Source organism: Hemicordylus capensis, chromosome 5 (assembly GCF_027244095.1).
Source record: "Hemicordylus capensis ecotype Gifberg chromosome 5, rHemCap1.1.pri, whole genome shotgun sequence".
NCBI lineage: Eukaryota > Metazoa > Chordata > Lepidosauria > Squamata > Cordylidae > Hemicordylus > Hemicordylus capensis.
The window spans coordinates 121,834,942-121,854,979 of NC_069661.1; the positions used below are offsets into that span (position 1 = coordinate 121,834,942).

The window sequence follows — 20,038 nt, forward strand, 5'->3', positions numbered from 1 at the left end:
GCCTGCCTGCCCCCCTACGCCTCCATCACCAACCTTGTCTGGACAAAGCAGGAGGTGGCAGCAAGGGAGCACACTTTGGAAGGGAATAAAAAAAGATCCAAGCCAGCAGGTTCTTCCATCACAACCCCTGCCTTTGAGCCTTCAGATTCAGATTAGGTTTATTATAACCCAATATCAGAAAACAAGCAGAAAACAGAAACAAGGGGGAAATGCAAAGTTATAGAAAAAACAATACAACTTATAGCTTACATCAAGTTCATATATGATATTATAGATACACTAAATCAATACTCAAAGACCAACACTTCCCCAGGGGATAAAATTACAGATTTAACCATCTAATGCAGCAGGCCCTGGAGCAAAATTTTGCAGCACTAAGATAATGTCTGTGTTGCAATCTGAAAGAAGAAGAAAATTTATCTGACCTGCCTGGAGATTTCTTTAAAATTGGAGTTATAAAAATAAAATGAATACCTCTGTAAAACTGGCAATATAATATCATGTGGTCCACAGCTTAGTTCAGCCTCCCACTTCTTGCAGGGAGAAATCTGATCTGCATAGGAAATTCAGAGGTATCTCCCCTCCAGTACAGCGGATGGCAGCTCATTCAGCCACACTAAGGTGAAAGCTCTCCTGTACTTCAATATTACAAGATTCTAGAGATATTTTGCCAAGGAGAAATCATTACTACTACTTCCGACTTCCAAACAGCAGGAGGCCAGACTCCTGTTCCTTTGCAAGTCCATACCCCAAATGTGTTGTTTTATGGTCTCCTTTGCCTTAGAATAGCCCAGAGACAGCAGGACTGGGGACAGAGTCCGCAACTCTGGAGTTTCTCTTCTAAAACTCTCATCCAGCCTGAATGGAAGCTGTTGGCCAGAGTTAAAGGGGTCAGTCTCATAGGGCAAAACATTAGTTTGAGCCAGAAATGTATTTAACCAAGTTTGTGCACTTATGAGACTGACCCTGACTCCATACAGAGACCAGCATTAGGGACACAGGGTGATACTCTGAAGATCACTTTCAAAAATTTTGACTGGATCACCTCCAAGGCATTTTCCAGATTATACGCTGCAATGGATTCATAACATGTCGGTTGAGTGCCCCTCCATATTGCCCGTGTTTTGACATCACAATCGCTGCATTGTCATCTGGGCATTTTTCAGATTACACACTACAATGGATTTGTAACGTGTCTGCAAAGTACCATTCCGCATTGCCCATGTTTTGACATCACGGTCGCTGTGTTGTCATCTGGTGCAGTCCATATTTCTGATGCCTTGATTTGGGTTTCATTGATGTGTTATGACCCTATAATGTTGTAATAGGGTTGCAGGAAAGTAGCTGGTATTTTTCTGTAGTAGGGAGGCTTGCCCCATTTCAGCATGGTGTGAAGTTTTTTTATTCCAGAAATAACTTTTTTTTGACTGCTGAATATTTACTATGTGCCAGTTTGAGAAACTGTGTGTATGTGTGTGGGGGGGATTTCTCACCCTACCTTCGCCCCACAACAGCCCAACACCATTTTTCTGTTTGTAAATGCCATTTTTTCTTTTCTTTCTGACATGGCCTATTCTTTCTGACATGGCCTACCCTGCTGGCTCAACTTCCTCCTGCCCAGCTCATGCTGAAGTGAATGCTTCGAGGCGGTGGTGGCACCTGGCTCCATAGCACACCCAAGACAAGAAGCAGCCATGCATACCACGCCTCACACTAGATGCTGAAGCAGCTCTGGAGCAGCATGCTTGCTGCCCAGCCAGCCAGCTGCTTCTTGCCCTGGGCACGTGATGGAGCCAGGTGCCACTGCCACTGGAGGAGCAGCTGCCTCGCTGTGAGCAGGGCTCCCTGTGGCAGCTGCAGCAGCATGGCTACAAAGGAGAGGGGGGGCAGGCCCGGGTAGCGGCCACTCGCCTCCCCCAGCCCTGCGGAATGGAACCTCCAGGCAGGCAGGGGCGGAAGGCACAGGGCTAGGGCTCGGCAGCCACTTCCCCTGGGGTTGGTGCTGCTCCCTCTTTTTATGGCCCCCTCTCTGCTATGGAAGTAAAAACAAAAAAATTGCTGAAATCACTTGCACAAGGGTGCAACAATACAATGATTTGTTTTGGAATGGTGCTTACACTTGCTGGCGGATTTGTGCAAGACAGCTGAGAAATTTCATTTTTAAAATATGTCACACACACACACCACAACTCCATTGGCCCAAATGGAACAGGAGGAGGGGCAGATAAATACATTTCAAGGAGAATATGGACACTACAGCCTTGAGAACACGTTGCAGTGGACGGGCAATATGAATGGCTACCAGCCTACAACGAAGATCTGAATAACACTTTATTCTCGGTTTGCATCCGTTGCCGTATTCAGTCACACTTTGCAATGCTTTACCCATTGAAAATCTCATAGTCCCAAAAATGCCCTGGGGGCAAAAATCCTTGTAAACACAGGACTGTGATCCATTCAACAGTTCAGCAACTACCTTACCCTGGAACATCCTAACCATGGAAGGAATAAGCAACCATCCATTTGAAAAATGGAATCTGAAGGTTTGTGCAACACTAAGGATCACTGCAGTCTCCGTGACATGGGCAATCTGGGCCCTCCAGGAGCCAAAGGCCTGGAAAACAATTCCCCAATATTTATACAGCGAGTCTGTCCCATGGTTTGGCCATTTATCTGCCATCTATGTTTAGTTAGGCTCTTAGTAAAAATCTTGACTTCTGTTTTTTAATAACTGATGATCAACTTTTCCTTTGAGCAATAGCACAAAAGCCCGGAGGGCTCTCCACAGCCCTACTGCTGAAAAAGAGAGAATAGCAGCAGTATCATCACATATAATAGGGCAAAAACAGGCCTGTTCGCCAATCTTAGAGGGTGAAAACGAGGGTCATTAAGAGCCTGGACCATTGAATGGATAATAATAATTTAAGAGGAAGGGAGCCAATATGCAACCCTGCTCCCCCCACCCCCATTTAAAGGAACTAAATGTGACAAATGGCCCTGTGGATTACAACATACCCTTAGATGGTTATTTTCATTCTGTGAATGCATGCATTTGAGGCTTCAGCATGCATTTGTAATCAACACACCATGCATTTGTAATCAACAGGGGAAGGGATGGAGCAAAGAACCTTTGCCCCATTTTCCAGCCACAAGAGCAAGGTGGTTGCTCTGAGGGCTGACTCTTTTGGCACATGGAATCCTTTACCTCATGCCTAGCAGCAACCCAGCTGTCAAGCCCAAATGAGGGGGTGGCAGGTGGTCCTTGTGCCCAGCAGCAAACTAGCTTCTGGGTTCAATGGAAGGGGGAAGTGGGTAGACAACCCGCCAAAAAGTACTCTACCCCCCTTAAATTCTATTTAAAATAATTGTGCAACAGGAAAACCACTGAAAAAAAGGGAAGAGAGGGAGGGAGGTTCGTTGGTTGGTTAAGGAGTGATATACTAATGCACAGTAACCCTTTCCCAGATTTCATGTGGTGGCAAGGCTGCTGGAAGTAGTAATTACAAAGATCAAGAGATATATGAAAATATGAGGATATATTAAGTCCTAGCAGCAACTCACCTTGCCAAAACATTCCAGATACAGCAAGGATGCACTGGTGATTAATGACTTCAAAAACTGGAAGAGAGTGCTGGATTCCTTTAGAGAGCTTGAACATGTTTAGTTATCAGAATGGGGGGAGCTTCTGAGCCTGACAATATCATCAACTGTTCATGTTCTTTAAAGACTCATTCTTTAAATGTAGGCTGCCATTGTCATGCCGCAAATTAAAAAGTCAATTTTGAGGAAGGAGGGAATCCTAGGTGGGGCTTTAGAAGGGGTGGTACACCTACTGCCTCCACCCTAGCTACAGACCTGCTGCAGCCTAGAGGGAACCCTTGGCTCACAGCCCCTATATTTCTGCCTTTTTGAGGGACCAGAACACTGGCACTGCAGGAGGTAAGGCAAGCCTGCTCAACTTTGGCCCCCCAGCTGTATTTGGACTACAACTTTTTTGGAAGTTTTTTTGAAATTTTTGGAAGGGCGGTATAGAAATTGAATTAATAAAAACAGCAACAACTCCTCCCATAATCCCCAGCCACATTGCCCAATAACCAGGGATTATGGGCATTGTAGACCAACATCAGCAGGAGGCCCAAAGTTGAGCAGCCCTGAGCTAAGGTGCCAAAGATTGGCTGCTACACACATACACACCAACACAAACATATGCAATAGGCAAAAGAGCTTCCATATTAGGTTTGGCACTAGGAAATTAAAAACCCTTAATCCACAATTAAGCCTCAATTTAATACCTGTATGTAACAGGTATTAACTATTAACTTAAGGGTGTTAATAGTTAATACCTGTTACATGCAGGTATTAAATTGAGGCTATTTACATCATTCCATGTGGCAGCAATTATATGTAAGGCCAGTCGCATAAACCACCACAATAAACAGATCAGGGAATTTCGACCAATCCAGGGAACCACATTCTGTGGACTAATCAGAGATAAAACTCCTGACCACCATGAAGGCAGGACTTTGGTTTATTTTTTGCATTTCTAGGCTATGCTTCTCTATAGCAATCAGTTCCAGAGTGGCTTGCCCCCGCCCCCAAATCATACAATAAAATCCACAAACAAGTTGGGAGCACCACCACACCAATATTACAAGTGCCCAAGAGGAGTTAGAGGTAAACTTGGAGGCCACTTACAACACTGGAGTAGAAAGCCCAAGTTAGGACCCTGCTCCTTTTCATTCCTGCAAGCTTTAGGCTAAGAGGCAGCGCTTGCACACCCTGCAGGCCTGCTTCTCTATTTAGGAGCTCAGCTAAGCAGAGAAACAGAGAAGCCACTTCGGGCTTGCTTGCAGGCTCTCTGGGAGCTCTCCCAGGTCCTGCAGAACTCACACTTTCTCTGATACCAAACATGTTGAGGCTCTCCACATGAACAGTGTGGAGAACCAGAAGGGGTTAGGCGGGGAGAGGGGGCCAAGCCCATTCTCCCCGCACACGAGCACCTGTGGAGCCGACACAATTACCAGCTCCATCATGGAGCTGGTAGAACCTGCAGGGATCAGGGGCCGCCCAGCCCCCAGAAGTCCCAGGATTCACTGTGCAGGGCATCCTGGGGAGACCCCCAAGGCCGGGAGCTTGTTTTAGCCACCCATCAGGGGTCTCCTTCTGAGTCACCATGGCGCAGAGCCTCACCGTGGCATCTCATGGTCGGGTAAATGGGTTTAGTGGAGTGTGTGCTCTGCTAACCTCATTTAAGGAGAGGGGTATTTTTGGAGGCTTGCTGCCAGGAGCCACACAACTCCTGTTGCAGCACACAACTTGGAGAAACCAAGCTAGGGCCCCTTATCCCGATTTCTCCTTGTTGTGGGGATAGTCACATTGCCTGATAGCTACTGACCCATGCAAGATGCCTCCTGCTTCAGCGAAGCTCCCAAGTTTTTCTCCCTGCCCTATGGTTTCTCAGCCAGGTTGTTCCAAGACACAGGACAGCCAGGTTGGTCCAGGACAGCTCCTTGTCTAGCACACGCATACTAGCCTCAAGCTTCTAAGTCTTGTGCAATTGAAAAATCTGACAATCCTAGATATGAGCACTACCAATTTCAACCTTTCAGTCACTGTGCACTACCAATGCTGCACTGCACCCCTCCGCCTGCCTCCTGTCTGCTTACATAGTGTTGCCTGCAAAAACCACATACAAACAGACTTTTTGTTTGTTTTTATTTCTTTCAGTTCATGGACGAAAAGCCAATATGTACAAAACCCAATATGTTTTAACCTTTCAGCCCTTTTGTTTGGGGATGTGAGCAGGAAACCCAGAGTCCCCAGGACCTTAGAACATAAGAGCAGTCGTGCCAGATCTGGGCCAATGCCAATCTAGTCCAGCATCCTGTTTCACACAGTGGCCATCAGTTGCCACTGGGAAGCCCACAGGTGAGAGCTGAGGCCATGCCCTCTCTCCTGCTGTTGCTTCCCTGCAACTGGTAATGAGAAGCATCATAGGCTGGAGGTGGCCTATAGCCCTTGATAGACCTGTCCTCCATGAATTTATCTAAACCCTTCTTAAAACCATCCAGGCTGTTGACTGTCACCACATGTTGTGGCAGAGAATTCCATAGGTAGTTATGTGTTGTGTGCAAAAGTACTTCCTTTTGTCAGTCCTCAATTTCTTGGCAATCAGTTTCATGGTATCACCCCTAGTTCTAGTGTTATGCAAAAGGGAGAAAAATTTCTCCCTTTCAACTTTCTTCACACAATGCATGATTTTATAGACCTCTATATTGTCTCCCCTCAGTCATCTTTTCTCTAAACGAAAAAGCCCCAGGCCTTGCCTCATAAGGAAAGTGCTCTAGGCCACTGATCATCTTAGTTGCCTTCTTCTGTACCTTTTCCAGTTCTACAATGACCTTTTTAAGATGTGGTGACCAGAACTATATGCAGTACTCCAAATGTGACCGCACCATAGTTTTGTATAAGGTCATTATAATATTAGTATTTTAATTATTCAATCCACTTCCTAATGATTCCAAGCATGGAATTGGCTTTTTTCACAGCTGCTGCACATTGAGTTGATACTTTCAACAAGCTGCCCACCACCACCCCAAGATTCCCTCTCCTGGTCAGTCACCGACAGCTCAGATCTCATCAGCATATATGTGAAGTTGAAGGGTTTTGCCCCAATATGCATCACTTTATACTTGCTACAATTTAACCACATCTGCCATTTTGTTGCCCACTTACCCAGTTTGGAGAGCTCTTTTTTGAGCTCCTCACAATCTGTTGTGAGGAGCCTTGTCCATCAGTTAAGACACCAATGTGGTTGATTCTCCTCCAGCAACTGTGCTTTGTGAATCGAAGAGATGTCATCTCCAAAGTAAGAATAACTTTGGCCACACCTACTACTCCATCACTACACTACTACTACTTTGGTTAAGTCATATCTTTCTCTCCCTCGTTTCTTCTCTTTCTGGTGAACTGTAGCCAGCCCTGTTTGTTCCTCCCTGGTTAAGCTGGCCTAGAAAGACTGCAACCCGTAAGTGTTCCTGCAAATTAGGCATGTAAGCCCAATTCTAATCTTGAAGTTATTTTGCAAGATTTTAACTTTCTAATATGCCTAGTCTTTTCATCTACCCCTTATCCTTTATTACTAAACTTGAATTAAAGTTTAAAAAAATTATTTTGACCATGTGCATTTAGTATAGTGTTTGAATGCTCTGAAGAAAGTTGACCCCCTACATCTGTGTCTGTCCCCCCTACATCTGGCCCACCTACATCTGTGTCTGGCTCATGCAGTTTTCCCTGAAATCCAAAATACAAAGGGATGTTTACTAGAGAGACGCTACAGAGACATAAGTTTTGGGCGGTATAAAAATATGTTAGATAGACAGATAGATAGATAGATAGATAGACAGATAGATAGATAGATAGATAAAATATATCTTCCAAACTATGTAGTTGGGGAAACTATGTACAACCCTCAGAGGCCACTTATTCCTAATGCACAAACCCTGAAAGTCCTAGGTCCTCCTTAATACCTCTTTAGGGTTGTATCAAGGAGGTGGTGGCAGCAAGGACTCCAAAAAAAAGAGGAATAAAAAGAGTCAAGAGGTGGATAACTCCCAATTGGCCCACTCTCCATCTGCAACCCTCAGGAACATAGGGCTTCCTGGGGAAAGAGAGGATGTCAAAAAGTGCTGCTTTACCACTGTACCAGTGCAATTAGTTGGGAAGTGCTGTTAGAGAGTTTCTTGCTGCACTAGTTCATCCTTGATCTGTATGTCAGCCATTGGTTTTGAGCCATATGGCTCAAACCTTCTGCTGTACCACCAACTTAAACTGTCATTCTATGCCCCTGAGACACACAGATGCATTCCTATGTAGGGAAAGGTCATGGGTAAATATAAGACAAATTTGACTCATGAACAAATCAGGGTGTGAAAAGAGGGACAGGGCAAAGAGATGAAGGATGCTCCCCTCCCTCCTTTTGCCCCAATTCCACTCTCTCCCCACATCATTCACTCATTTATTCCCTCTATCACATAGACATGTATACACATTCTCTCTCACATACACACACAAGGCTGGCCTGATCATGTAGCAAAATGAAGTGTGTTGCCTCAGGCACTGAATTTGGGGTAGCAGCAAAATTCAGAGCCATCCACCCCATTCATTCACCTCAACTGCAGCTGGAAGAACCACAGCGCCATCAACACCACTCTGGCCAGCCCAATACTATGGGCAGCATCACTGTAGTCCCAACTCTATACCTCCTCCTCTTCCCACCTCCTCCTCTGGTTCCTCTCTTTTCTCCAGGACTGCTGCCATTGCTGGGTGCAGCAACATTATCACTTCCTACCATCACAACAGCAAAGAGCAGAAGTGGCATAGCAGGAACAGCCAGTAAGAGGCAGCATTTGGCAACCAGTTTCAGGCAACAAAATGTCCTGAGCCAACCCTGCATACATACACACACACACACACACACACACACACACACACACACACACACACCTTTCTTTGCCCCCACACCTTGAAACAGCAACAACTGGCAGCAACAGAGAGCAGTGATGAGTAAACAAAACCCTGCTAGAAATCTTAGAAGTGGGAAACAGCTGAACTTCTAGCTAACTCTTATTTATTTATTTTTACATTTTTATACCGCCTTTCGTTAAAAGAAAGCCCCAAGGCGGTTTACAAAAATTAAAAACATACAGTAAAAAGCAGTAAAAACATCAAGCTAAAAACAGGCATAAAAACAAGACAACAGATAAAAACACACAAGAACAGCAGTAAAAGACGATTATGTAAAAGCCTGGGTAAAAAGCCAAGTCTTTAAAAGCTTTCTAAAAGCTGTGATGGAGTCTGAGGAACGAATGGCCACCGGGAGAGCATTCCAGAGTCTAGGGGCAGCAACAGAGAAGGCCCTGTCTCGAGTGCACGACAGCCGGGCCTCCCTCATTGTTGGCACCCGGAGCAGGGCCCCCCCAGATGTCCCAGTCAAGCGGGCAGCAACCCTTGGGAGCAGGCGGTCCCTCAAATACCCCGGGCCCAAACCGTTTAGGGCTTTAAAGGTCAAAACCAGCACCTTGAATTGGACCCGGAAACAAACCGGCAGCCAGTGCAGCTCTTTCAAAATGGGGTTGATGTGTTCCCAACGGGCAGCTCCGGATAGAACCCTCGCTGCCGTGTTTTGCACTAGCTGTAGTTTCCGGATATTCTTCAAGGGCAGCCCCACGTAGAGCGCGTTACAGTAATCCAGCCGCGACGTGACTAAGGCATGGGTAACCGTGGCCAGATCTGCCTTCTCAAGAAAGGGATACAACTGGCGCACCAGCCGAAGCCGTGCAAAGGCACCCCTGGCCACCGCCTCCACCTGAGCCTCCAAAAGCAGAGCCGGGTCCAGTAGTACCCCCAAGCTGCGTACTTGCTCCTTCAAGGGGAGTGCAACCCCATCCAGAACCGGTAAAATCTCCTCATCCCAATTGGCTCTCCTACTGACCAACAGTACCTCCGTCTTATCCAGATTCAATTTCAGTCTGTTAGCCCACATCCAACCCATCACGGCCTCCAGCCCCCGATTCAGGACATCCACCGCCTCCCTAGGATCAGATGACATGTAGAGATAGAGCTGAGTGTCATCCGCATATTGCTGACAACTCAGTCCAAATCCCCGGATGACCTCTCCCAGCGGCTTCATGTAGATGTTAAACAGCATGGGGGACAAGACCGAACCCTGCAGGACCCCACAGGCCAACGGCCACGGGGCCGAGCAGTAGTCCCCCAGCACCACCTTCTGGACCCTCCCCTCAAGAAAGGAGCAGAACCACTGCAATGCAGTGCCTCCGATTCCCATACTCGAGAGGCGGCCCAGAAGGATACCATGGTCGATGGTATCGAATGCCGCCGAGAGGTCCAGCAGAACCAACAGGGACGCACTCCCCCTGTCTAGTTCCCGGCATAGGTCATCCACTAGAGTGACCAAGGCAGTCTCAGTTCCATACCCAGCGCAGAAGCCAGATTGAAAAGGGTCCAGATAATCCATATCATCCAAGACCCTCTGCAGCTGGGACGCCACCACACACTCCATCACCTTGCCCAAAAAGGGCAGGTTAGACACAGGTCTATAGTTGTCCAGGTTGGAGGGATCAAGGGAGGGCTTTTTTAATAGAGGTCTTACCACCGCCTCCATAAGGCACGATGGCATCCTGCCCTCCCTTAACGAAGCTCTTCTTAGCAAGAACCATATTTCATCTAATTAAGTAATCCTATCAGAGCTGGCCTGTCCACTAGGCGAACTAGGCAGCCAGCTAGGGCATCAAGTGGGGAGGCGCACTGATGGCCTGAGTCACGTGCTGCCCCATGAGCCAAAAGTATAGTCCATTGGGGTGGGCACTTGCCTGCCTGACACCCCACTGCTGACAGCCACATCAACAAGGAGAACATGGAGAGCATTTAGCAGGGTCAGAAGGTGCAGCCACCCTTCTCCTGCATGGGTGCCTCTGCCTCCAAGGGCAGGCACCTCCAATCATCTGAGCAGTCAGGCAAGTGGGTAAATAAGCTGGAAAGTGAGCTAGCAAGCAGACGGTCTCCATGCCCGTCACCCGACCACTTGCTCTTTGAAAAAGTCTCTGTTTCAATTTCTTGAATCTCAGTAATTGCTGTTCTTCAGACTAGGGTAAGATGTACAGTGAAATGTAACTTTGCTGGCTGCCTCTGCCACTCCTGCTGCAGAGCCTACCTGCATGGCAGGCAGCAAATAATGATTTATTTTTATTTTATTTTAATTTTTTTACATTTATATCCCGCTCTTCCTCCAAGGAGCCTAGAGCGGTGTACTACATACCTGAGTTTCTCTTTCACAACAACCCTGTGAAGTAGGTTAGGCTGAGAGAGAAGTGACTGGCCCAGAGTCACCCAGCTAGTTTCATGGCTGAATGGGGATTTGAACTCGGGTCTCCCCGGTCCTAGTCCAGCACTCTAACCACTACACCATGCTGGCTCTCCATCCAATGATGTCGTAGCATGGCAACATCATTAAAATGCACCGTTGCAACACGGATGCCCCAGCAGTGGCAGGAGCAGCAGATGCAGGAAGAGCGGCAAGGAGAGAAAGTGTGTGGGCGAAGGGGACTGTCTGCCTGCTCAGATGAAAGGAAGCACTAAAGCCAGGCTTCACTTGGGGCACCAGAAATCCTTGGGCCAGGCCTGAACTCTATTCAGATATTATGTGGTACTTGTGTTCAGATGTGTGTACACATGTACGAGTGTGGTTGTGTGAATAGTCATTCACACAAACATTCATGCATTCATTCATTTTAAAAGTGTACAGGTCCCTCAAATACAGGGTACAGATAGGAAGTGTGCTGCTGTTTGAACACTCAACATCATGTATAAATGTGTGTGCACAGATCTGTGTGTTTGCATACCATGCACAGATTGTATTTGTGTTGAACATAACGTGTAAATATGGCTAAAGCAATTCTAAAATGACCAGAACAACAGAATATCTCCCCTTTTGAAATTCTATTCACATTTACTGAGCGTAAACTCCTTGAAATCAGTAGGACTAACTGAGTAAACATGAATGGGATCAGGCTTCAGCCGGCAATCCTATGCACATTTCAATCTTATTTATGTCAGACTAAATCCCATTTAAATCTAACTTATTTCACAGGGTTGCTGTGGGGATAAACACAACCATGTACACAACCTCTGGGCTCCTTGGAGGATGAGCAGGATAAAAATGAATGAATGAATGAATGAATAAAATAACATGATACTTGCTTTTAAAGAAGCAATTAGCACCAACATGCACAAAATAGTACTGCTGTGCTGCACTCTAAGCACACATGCAGCCTGATCTTATGTTTGCTTATGAACTTCTGTTCTTATAGGAATAAGTTACAATGAATACAGTGGACACCATCCAACCAAAGTGCCATGGATTTCAGCATAGCTGAGTACATATTTACTAGGGCTGTGCATAATCTCAGGCTGATAATCAGAACCAATACAATGTAAGCCTTATCAGACAATTTTTCATCAAATATGATCCAATGAAAAATGTGTTCCTACCTGTCATTTGATACAATAAAATATTGTATTGTTGCTGTGTTGAGCTGCACTGGTGGGCTTCTTTCTATCTTCTAACTGGAAATCAGCTAGCTACCTTCTGGGCAGCTGAGTGGTGGCAGTCACTGCACACAATGCCTCAGGGAAGGAAGCAATGCAACTCCTTTGCATCCTTTCCTGAGTGCATTATTCAAAAAAAAAAAGAAAGAAAGAAAGAAAGAAAGAAAGAAAGAAAGAAAGAAAGAAAGAAAAAAGAGGCCACTCCCAGTAATTATGGGGCAGCCATTTTCCCCCCAGTAATGCCCCAGGAAAGGAATGATGTGTCATTCCTTTCTTCCCTGGGGCCTTGTGGGGTGATTGCAGGGAGTGAGGGAAAGGTGGCATTTTAAAACACCACTACTGTGGCTGCCAGGAAGGCAACCGATTTCCAGTTCGAAGGTAGAGGAGTCCACTTCTTGAATTCACTAAACCCCCAATCTCGATGGTCCAATATATCAGCTCAATTCAATGACTAAAACCCTGTGCATCAGCATCACAATGCGAATTAATTGGTATCAGACTGGAACTAATACCGTTGATTTCTTGGTGCACAGCCCTAATACTTAACTTCTGGTATGGGACTTGTAATTGCTTCACTTTGGCTGGATTGAGCCCAGTTTGACCGGCTTCCAAATAAAAATGCCTTTACAGTGTAATTTTATGCATCTCTACTCAGTAGTAAGACCAATTGTATTAAAAGTGATTTACTTCTCCCACATAATTGTGCCTAAGATTGCAGCCTCAGGATCGCGCTACATCGCGGAAATATCTGTAATTAATTTCAAGCGCTTTTCTTGCTCGGCTAAAGAACGAATTAAAATGGGGGGTGGGAACCTGATCGTTTTACAGATCACATAGATCTGTGTGTTACAGATCACAATCTTATCGTTTTACAGATCGCATAGTCCTGCTGTCAGAAGTAAATCCCTCCACCACCCATTACTGGAAGTGCAGTGGGCTCCTACACCTATTTACTAGGAAGGAAAGCAGTGTGCATCGCATTGCAGCCTGCCTGGTGTCGGTCGGACCAAGGCGTCCTCCTCAGTTATCCTTCCAGGCGAACACAGCCAGCCCACTTGGACTCCGGATCCCTTTTTGCCCAAGCGACAGCTAAGCCCCGTCCCGCCCGCCGGCCTGGGAGGGGGAACGGCAGCTGTACTCACACTTCAGCCACCGCGCGCCGGCGTGCGTATCTTTATCCTGGATAAGCCTCTTCTGCGCGTTAAGGCGGCAGATGTACCATGCCATCCACAAGATCTGGAGCAGCATGAGGGTGATGAGGTAAGAAAGGACTGCGCTTTTGGTGATGCCCACCGCGTGCACCGCCCAAGAGAACATCAACAGGAGCCCCGCCAGGAAGAGCTGCAGGCCATACTGACTGCTCAGGATCTCCGCATTCTTCTGCGGATAGCCTCTGCCCATGAAGAAGGCCAAGCGGCCGCCGCCGCCATCCCCTTTGGGCTGCGAGGGCGAGGGCAGGGGCCCCTCGTCTGTCTTCTCCAGCTCCCACTCGTCCGCCGCTGCCGCGCTGGCGCTTTTCTTAAGGCGACTCTTCTTGCTTCTCAGAGTGGCCTCGGAGAGGCTGCTCGCCTTCCCTTCGAGGACCATCTTGACTTGGCTGGCCTGGGCTGAAGAATGCGCTCTGCGCCGGGGATAAGAAGCCACACAGGTGCAGCGGAGCCCAAGTTACTCAGTGCGAAGGCACGCGGAGGGAGAGAGAAACGCTTCACACCTGTCACTGTTCCCAGAGCCAAGACAGTGCGCGCCTTTTCTTTCTTCCTGCCTAGCCGTCAGCCCCACTTTGCCCCCTCGTCGGCTGCTCTTCTCCCTCGTCACCTCCGGGATTGTTCTTGCTCTGCGCTGGGCTGAACTCGCGGGACCAAAGCCTCCCTCGTGTGTAAAGTCAGCGCTTCAGACTTTCAAACGGAGCCGGTCCGCCTCTCTCCTGACCAGACAGCCGCTTTCAACCGATAGGCTGCTGCGCCTCGCTTGTACTTCAAGGACTCTGTTCACCTCAGCAGCTCCCGCTTTCACTAGGACCAGGGAACTGGTCTCTTTTGTAGCATTTATATGTGTGGTCCTCTGGGCTGGAAGACGTCCTGATGCCACAGAGCGCGCGCGGACGGATCGGGTTTCCGTCACTTTAGACTCTCCGCTCAAGCCGCCTCTCTTGCCTGCCTTTGCCCACCTTGTCTTGGAGGAAGCGAGTTTCCCCCAGCAGGCTGTGTATGGAATTGTGAGCTGCACTGGTCAAAGAGGTCTCAGCACAGATGCTGAAGATTCCCAAAACAAGAACCATCCATACCCCTCCAAAATCAGTCGGGACAGCGAGGTAGCTAGGTGGGCAGTACACCCACAAAACCCCTGTTCTGTCTCAACAGCCCCAATACTACTCAAAAAATCAGAATTGCTGGATAGGATACACAGAAAGGGAGATGGAATCTCATTAGACAACAGTGAACCCTCCTCCCTAACCCTCAAGTCTAGTCTGTTGCTGAACGGAGAATCTTGAACATAACAAGACCAGGAGAGCTGGTCTTGTGGTAGCAATATGAATTGTCCCCTTTGCTAAGCTGGGTCCATCCTGGTTACATTTGAATAGGAAACTACATGTGAGCACCAAGATATTCACCTTAGGGGATGGGGCTGCTCTGGTAAGAGCACCTGTGTGCTTGCACAAAGAAGGCTCCAAGTTCCCTTTCTGGCATCTCCAAGTTAGGACAAGATTTATTTTTTTAATAGGACAAGATTTTTTTATTGAACCAACAAACTACCAAAGTATACGAGAATCCTGCCTGCAACAGTGGAGAAGCCGCTGCCAGTCTGTGTAGAGCTAGATAGACCAATGGGCTGGCTTGGTAGAAGGCAGCTTCCTATGTTTCTAACAATGATCAGTTACAGGGGCATAGCTAGGGGAAAGGGGCCCCGTGTTTGCCCCTCTCCCCAGTGGCCCTTCAGAATGAGGAAGATAATGAAGAAAATAGGGAGGGGTGGAGCTGGGGAGCCTCAGGAGCCTGGGGGCAGGGGCTGGTTTCTTTGAACCCATCTGCTCAATAACATAAGAAAAGCCCTGCTGGATCAGATCCAGGGCGCATCTAGTCCAGCATCCTGTTTCACACAGTGGCCCACCAGATGCCTCAGACAGCCACACCCCTGGTCAGTTAGGCCATCCTTTGTCCAGCCAGATCTCAGTGATACATACCAATGTTGGCTCACTCATCCAGAATTAAACACTGGATGACCATTTTCCCCCCCATTTACCAATCTGGCATTTAGCAGGAGCATTTAAAGACTTCATGTGTTATTGTCATGGCATGATGGCAATCAGCATGTCTAGCTGGAAGAACAGCCCACCAAACCTCCCCCTAACCCAAATGCTCAGAATTGTGACATTTTCCCTCCCCTGCTGTTTGGCTCTCTGGATACTGACAACAAACGCAAAACAGTACTACCAATCCAAACATGTAAATCCTTTCCACACCAGTTTATTCTCACTCCAAATGGTGAAATATGGCACAGACAACCAATTTTCTCCTGGGGACACCCCCTCCCCAAAATGAATTAGGTCCATCCTCTCATCACAGGTCCAATTTTTCCAAGCTTTATCTGAGAAGAGAGCAGCCAACTTCTTATCAAAACTTGTTTCAGCTTGACCCCTTCCTGCATGTCCAGCCCAACATTCCCACAGACTTTAAGACCAAAGGAGGTGGCCTTCAACCTCTCTCCTCCCCAAAGTAATTCACTCCTTCAGTTGCCACCCACCAGCATCACCACCAGCAGCCATAAAGGAAATAACTTTGGGGGCCACACCAGATCCAGCCAGGGGACAAATCATGTCTTAGCCCTGTCTCTCTGTGAAAAAGGCTTTACTTAACTGGACAGATAATCTTCACACATTCCCAGCAATGGAAGATGGCAGGCTAGAAGAGATAGAAGGTTGTTGTGGTTAATTTTCTCTCCTCACCTCCACCCATCGCTCTTACTGATACTGATGCCCAAATATACACATGACTCAAAGCAGCCCAGAGTTTCTCCTTCCTGCTAAGGTGGAAAGTTGGGGCTTTGGCCTCATTTCCTTTCCTAAGCTGTCTGGCTGGCTGCTGATGGAATCTAGGAGAGGAAGGTAAAGGTAAAGTGTGCCATGAAGTCAATTTTTACTCCCAGAGCCCACAGAACCCTGCGGTTTTCTTTTGGTAGAATACAGGAGGGGTTTACTATTGCCTTCTCCTGCACAGTATGAGAAGATGCCTATCAGCATCTTCCTATGCCGCTGCTGCGCGATATAGGTGTTACCAGCAGGAATTCGAACGGCAACCTTCTGCTTGTTAGTCAAGCATTTCCGAAGGGGCTGGTAGCGATTGGGCAAGGCAGGTTTTCTGATATAACAGTGGAACTGTGAACCAGCTAAATAGGTAACTCCATATTATTATGAAGGCATAAATGCCTCCCAAATAGTGTTCTTATGGTTTTATGGTTGCAGACAATTTGCTTTCCACACAGCCAACTGACTCACATTCTTATTTAAATTTATTATTTATAATTAAATAAATATACTATAATTATTATATTATTTATTTTTATTTATGATTTATTTATTAATTAACCAAGACAAGCATCTGGGAGTTCAGACTAATCTGATTGGCATCCAGATTAATTGCATGCACCAAAAAGGTTCTGCACATCCAGTGGGGGTGCAATTTTTGCTGATTTCCCCCTTCCCTCTGTAGTCCACTGTGCCTCCTGAAAATATGTGGGTCCTTATAGGTTACAGGACATTGCAACTTGCAGAAATTACCTCCCACTTCATTTTTGGAATAGTTTTTGACATGTGCAACTGTAGTTAGGGTATCAGCCAGTGTTTATAAGCTTGAATGAAAAATCAAGATTAATCATTCCATATCAGATCTACCTTTTGAAGACTAGCAATTACTGTGATGACTACTATGAATAGTATTTCTTGGTATTTCTCATTATTGTGGAAACAACATACTAGACCAGGGGCGTAGCAAGGTTGTAGTGGGCCCAGAGAAAAGATTTTAAAATGCCCCCCATATCCATACACACACACACACACACACACAAAAACATTGTGGATGATGCAAGTCATTTAATGGTACTAGAGAAAAACATGCTGTTCTGGTAGTTCCAGGTCTTAACACTCACATCAGTTTTGGAGGATGAATACAACTGAAGGAAGCCCGGGCGGGTGTGCAGCTGAGGGAGTCAGTCATGTGACTTGCCTCTGGGGGGCCCCCAAGGCAGAGGGCCCCCAGACAACTGTCTCCCCTTGCCCTATTATAGTTATGCCCCTGTACTAGACTAACTGACTAGAATGCTGCCCTATGACAGTTCTTGGCATACTAGAGCAGAAAAGTTTGTGTACATATTCAATTCTGCATTTCAACACCAATTTGACTCCCCCCCCACTCCAAAGGATCAGGAAAGATGTAAAACTTACTGAATTACATCCTATTTTGAGTCAGTATATATGTACTTGATATATATATGTACAGCATTGTTGCATGGCAGACGTAGTAGCCCTCTATTTACCAAGAAGGAGAGTCTTGTCAAGAGCTGGCTGGCTGCTGAGTTGCAATATATAATACTTGGAAGTGGGTAGCTGTGGAAAGAATCTAGGCTAGGGGTGTCAAACTGCAGCCCTCCTGCAGATCTTGGGCTAGAATTCCCATCATTCCTGGCTACTGGCCACTGTGACTGGGAATAATAGAAGTTTTAGGCTAACAACAGTTGGAGGGCCACAGTTTGATACCCCTGGTCTACGCCCTATAAAAGCTGTTAGTCATACAGGAGGAGGAGAATACCAATGGCAAGCAAATAACTCGTTAGGGAAATACCTGAATACCTTATGCTACTGTTATTTGTATATATGGAAAATAAATTACCAGGGGGAGCACAATAAATGAAGTTATTGATATTTGTAATCCTAAATGTTTCTGGATTATCTGATAGTTTATCCCACAAGACTAAAAGCAACCCACAGAAGCATAATTCTCCATTTGTAGTGCAAAACCAGTAACCCCCATACACACTTCAAGGGAGAGGACATATAACATACATTCAAATGTAAAATCTGAAACAAGACCTCTCAAGATTTATGATTTCCTAAGCAAAAGATGAGTGAATTCTGAGACAAAAACATGGAGAAAGATTATGGATTTACCAGAATATCATGGCAGCATGGTGGAAGAAGGATAGCATGCTGATTCATTCTGGGGTGTCACAAAAGATGCTGGGTAATTCCCCCCTCTCCATTCTCAGAAATGATTAAGCAAAAATAACAGTGTTCATTATGTAGTTAAGGGGAGGGAAACTGAAATATACATGTGATTAACACATTTTTACCCTTTGTGTTTATTAGCAGCTTAATGACCAGTGTGATGTTTGTGAAATACCTTTTCTGGCAAATATGATGCAATCTTCTAGTAAGGAAGTGATGGATTCCCATTGCTATGACTTATTTTTGTGTGATAAAGCATCTTCCCTAAGGGTGTCAAAGGTCCTACCCTGTTCGCAGTGCTCATCTATTTAAAAGATTATTTATGCTCATTGTTCTTATCTACTCATTGATACATCAGACGAATAAAACTGGTCTTCAGTTCAATGGTTTTGTGATTTTATTTTTAAAAAAATCTTCAATAAGTCTAACAATTCAGAGTTTGTAAACCAAGTAACAGAATGACAGATAAGCTTCAACGAGTACAAAGTAATGCACATTGGGATGGGGTGGGGGGGGGAGAGAGATCCTAATTCACACACAAATGTGTAGTCTAAAATCCTGGCTCTTACTACCGAAGAGAGATTTTGGTCAGAGCAGCATTCTTAGTGAAAATATCAATGCCGCAGCACTAAAGGCAAAAAATAATGGAGAGGTGTTTTAATAGATGTTTTCTATGCCAGCAAAAGGAACCTTCTAGGGATGTGCATGGAACCCGCGGGGGCTGGTTCAACAGCAGGGGAGGGTGGCTTTAAGGGCGGGGTGGGTGCACATACCTCCCCCACCCCGGCCACATTTACCCCACCGGCGCGCAAGTCCCTAAAAGCTCATTAGGGCAGCAGCATACCTCCCTGTTGCCCTGTCCAGACATTTACTGGATGTACGTGGAAGTAGGAGCTGTGACTGCGCACACTGCACACACCCAACACAGTCGCAGCTCCTACTTCTGGGTACATCCAGTAAACATCAGCATAGGGTGGCAGGGAGGTACGCTGCTGCCCCGACGGGTTTTTAGGGACTTGAACCTTCAAGCTGGCCAGGGTTCAAACCGGTTCGGAGGCCCTTAAAAGGGCCTTCGAACTGGTTCGTGCACATCCCTAGAACCTTCATGTTCAAATACACAGCTACACACCTTTAATTTCTAGATAAAATGGATAAGCCACCTAATGGCGTAGTGGGGAAGCAACCTGCCTAGAGAGCAGGAGGCTGTTGGTTCGAATACCCACTGGTGTTTCCTAGAATTTGGGAAACTCCTATATTGGGGAGCAGCAATACAGGAAGGTACTGAAACGCATCATCTCATACTGTGTGGGATATGGCAATAGTAAGGCACAACCTTTCCTTCTCAGCTATCATTATTATACTCAAGTTGAAAGCTTCTGACTAGCAACAACTATTTTTAGCCTACTTTCCTTAAGGAAAGTAAACTTATGAGATCACCCAACATTCTGTGTGTGTCCGTGTGTCACCCACTATCAACTGCGCAATGTTGGACCAATATAAACCAAATTGGGTACAGTTGTAGGGACACATAACACCTCAACAGCATAGTTTGTGATACCATCCACCCTCATTCAAGATGGTGGATGCATAGACATTTGAGGCAGAAGCGGGCTAACCTGTGAACAGCCTAACCAATGTGAACCAAATTTGCTCCAGCTGTAGGGAGACTTCAGTGGCATAGTTTGTTATGTCATC

The 20,038-nt window shown here is 46.3% G+C and overlaps 1 protein-coding gene across 1 annotated transcript in view; it reads right to left on the bottom strand.

The window, feature by feature from the left end:
• The window catches only part of OTOP1 (otopetrin 1), a 31,413-nt gene extending 17,520 nt beyond the window's left edge, over positions 1–13,893 (bottom strand). Inside the window, exon 1 of the mRNA XM_053256630.1 lies at positions 13,269–13,893. Within this exon, the coding sequence (XP_053112605.1) occupies positions 13,269–13,713 (445 nt within the window). The 5' untranslated portion in view covers positions 13,714–13,893. The remainder of the gene's footprint in view (positions 1–13,268) is intronic.
• Positions 13,894–20,038: the final 6,145 nt, after the last annotated feature.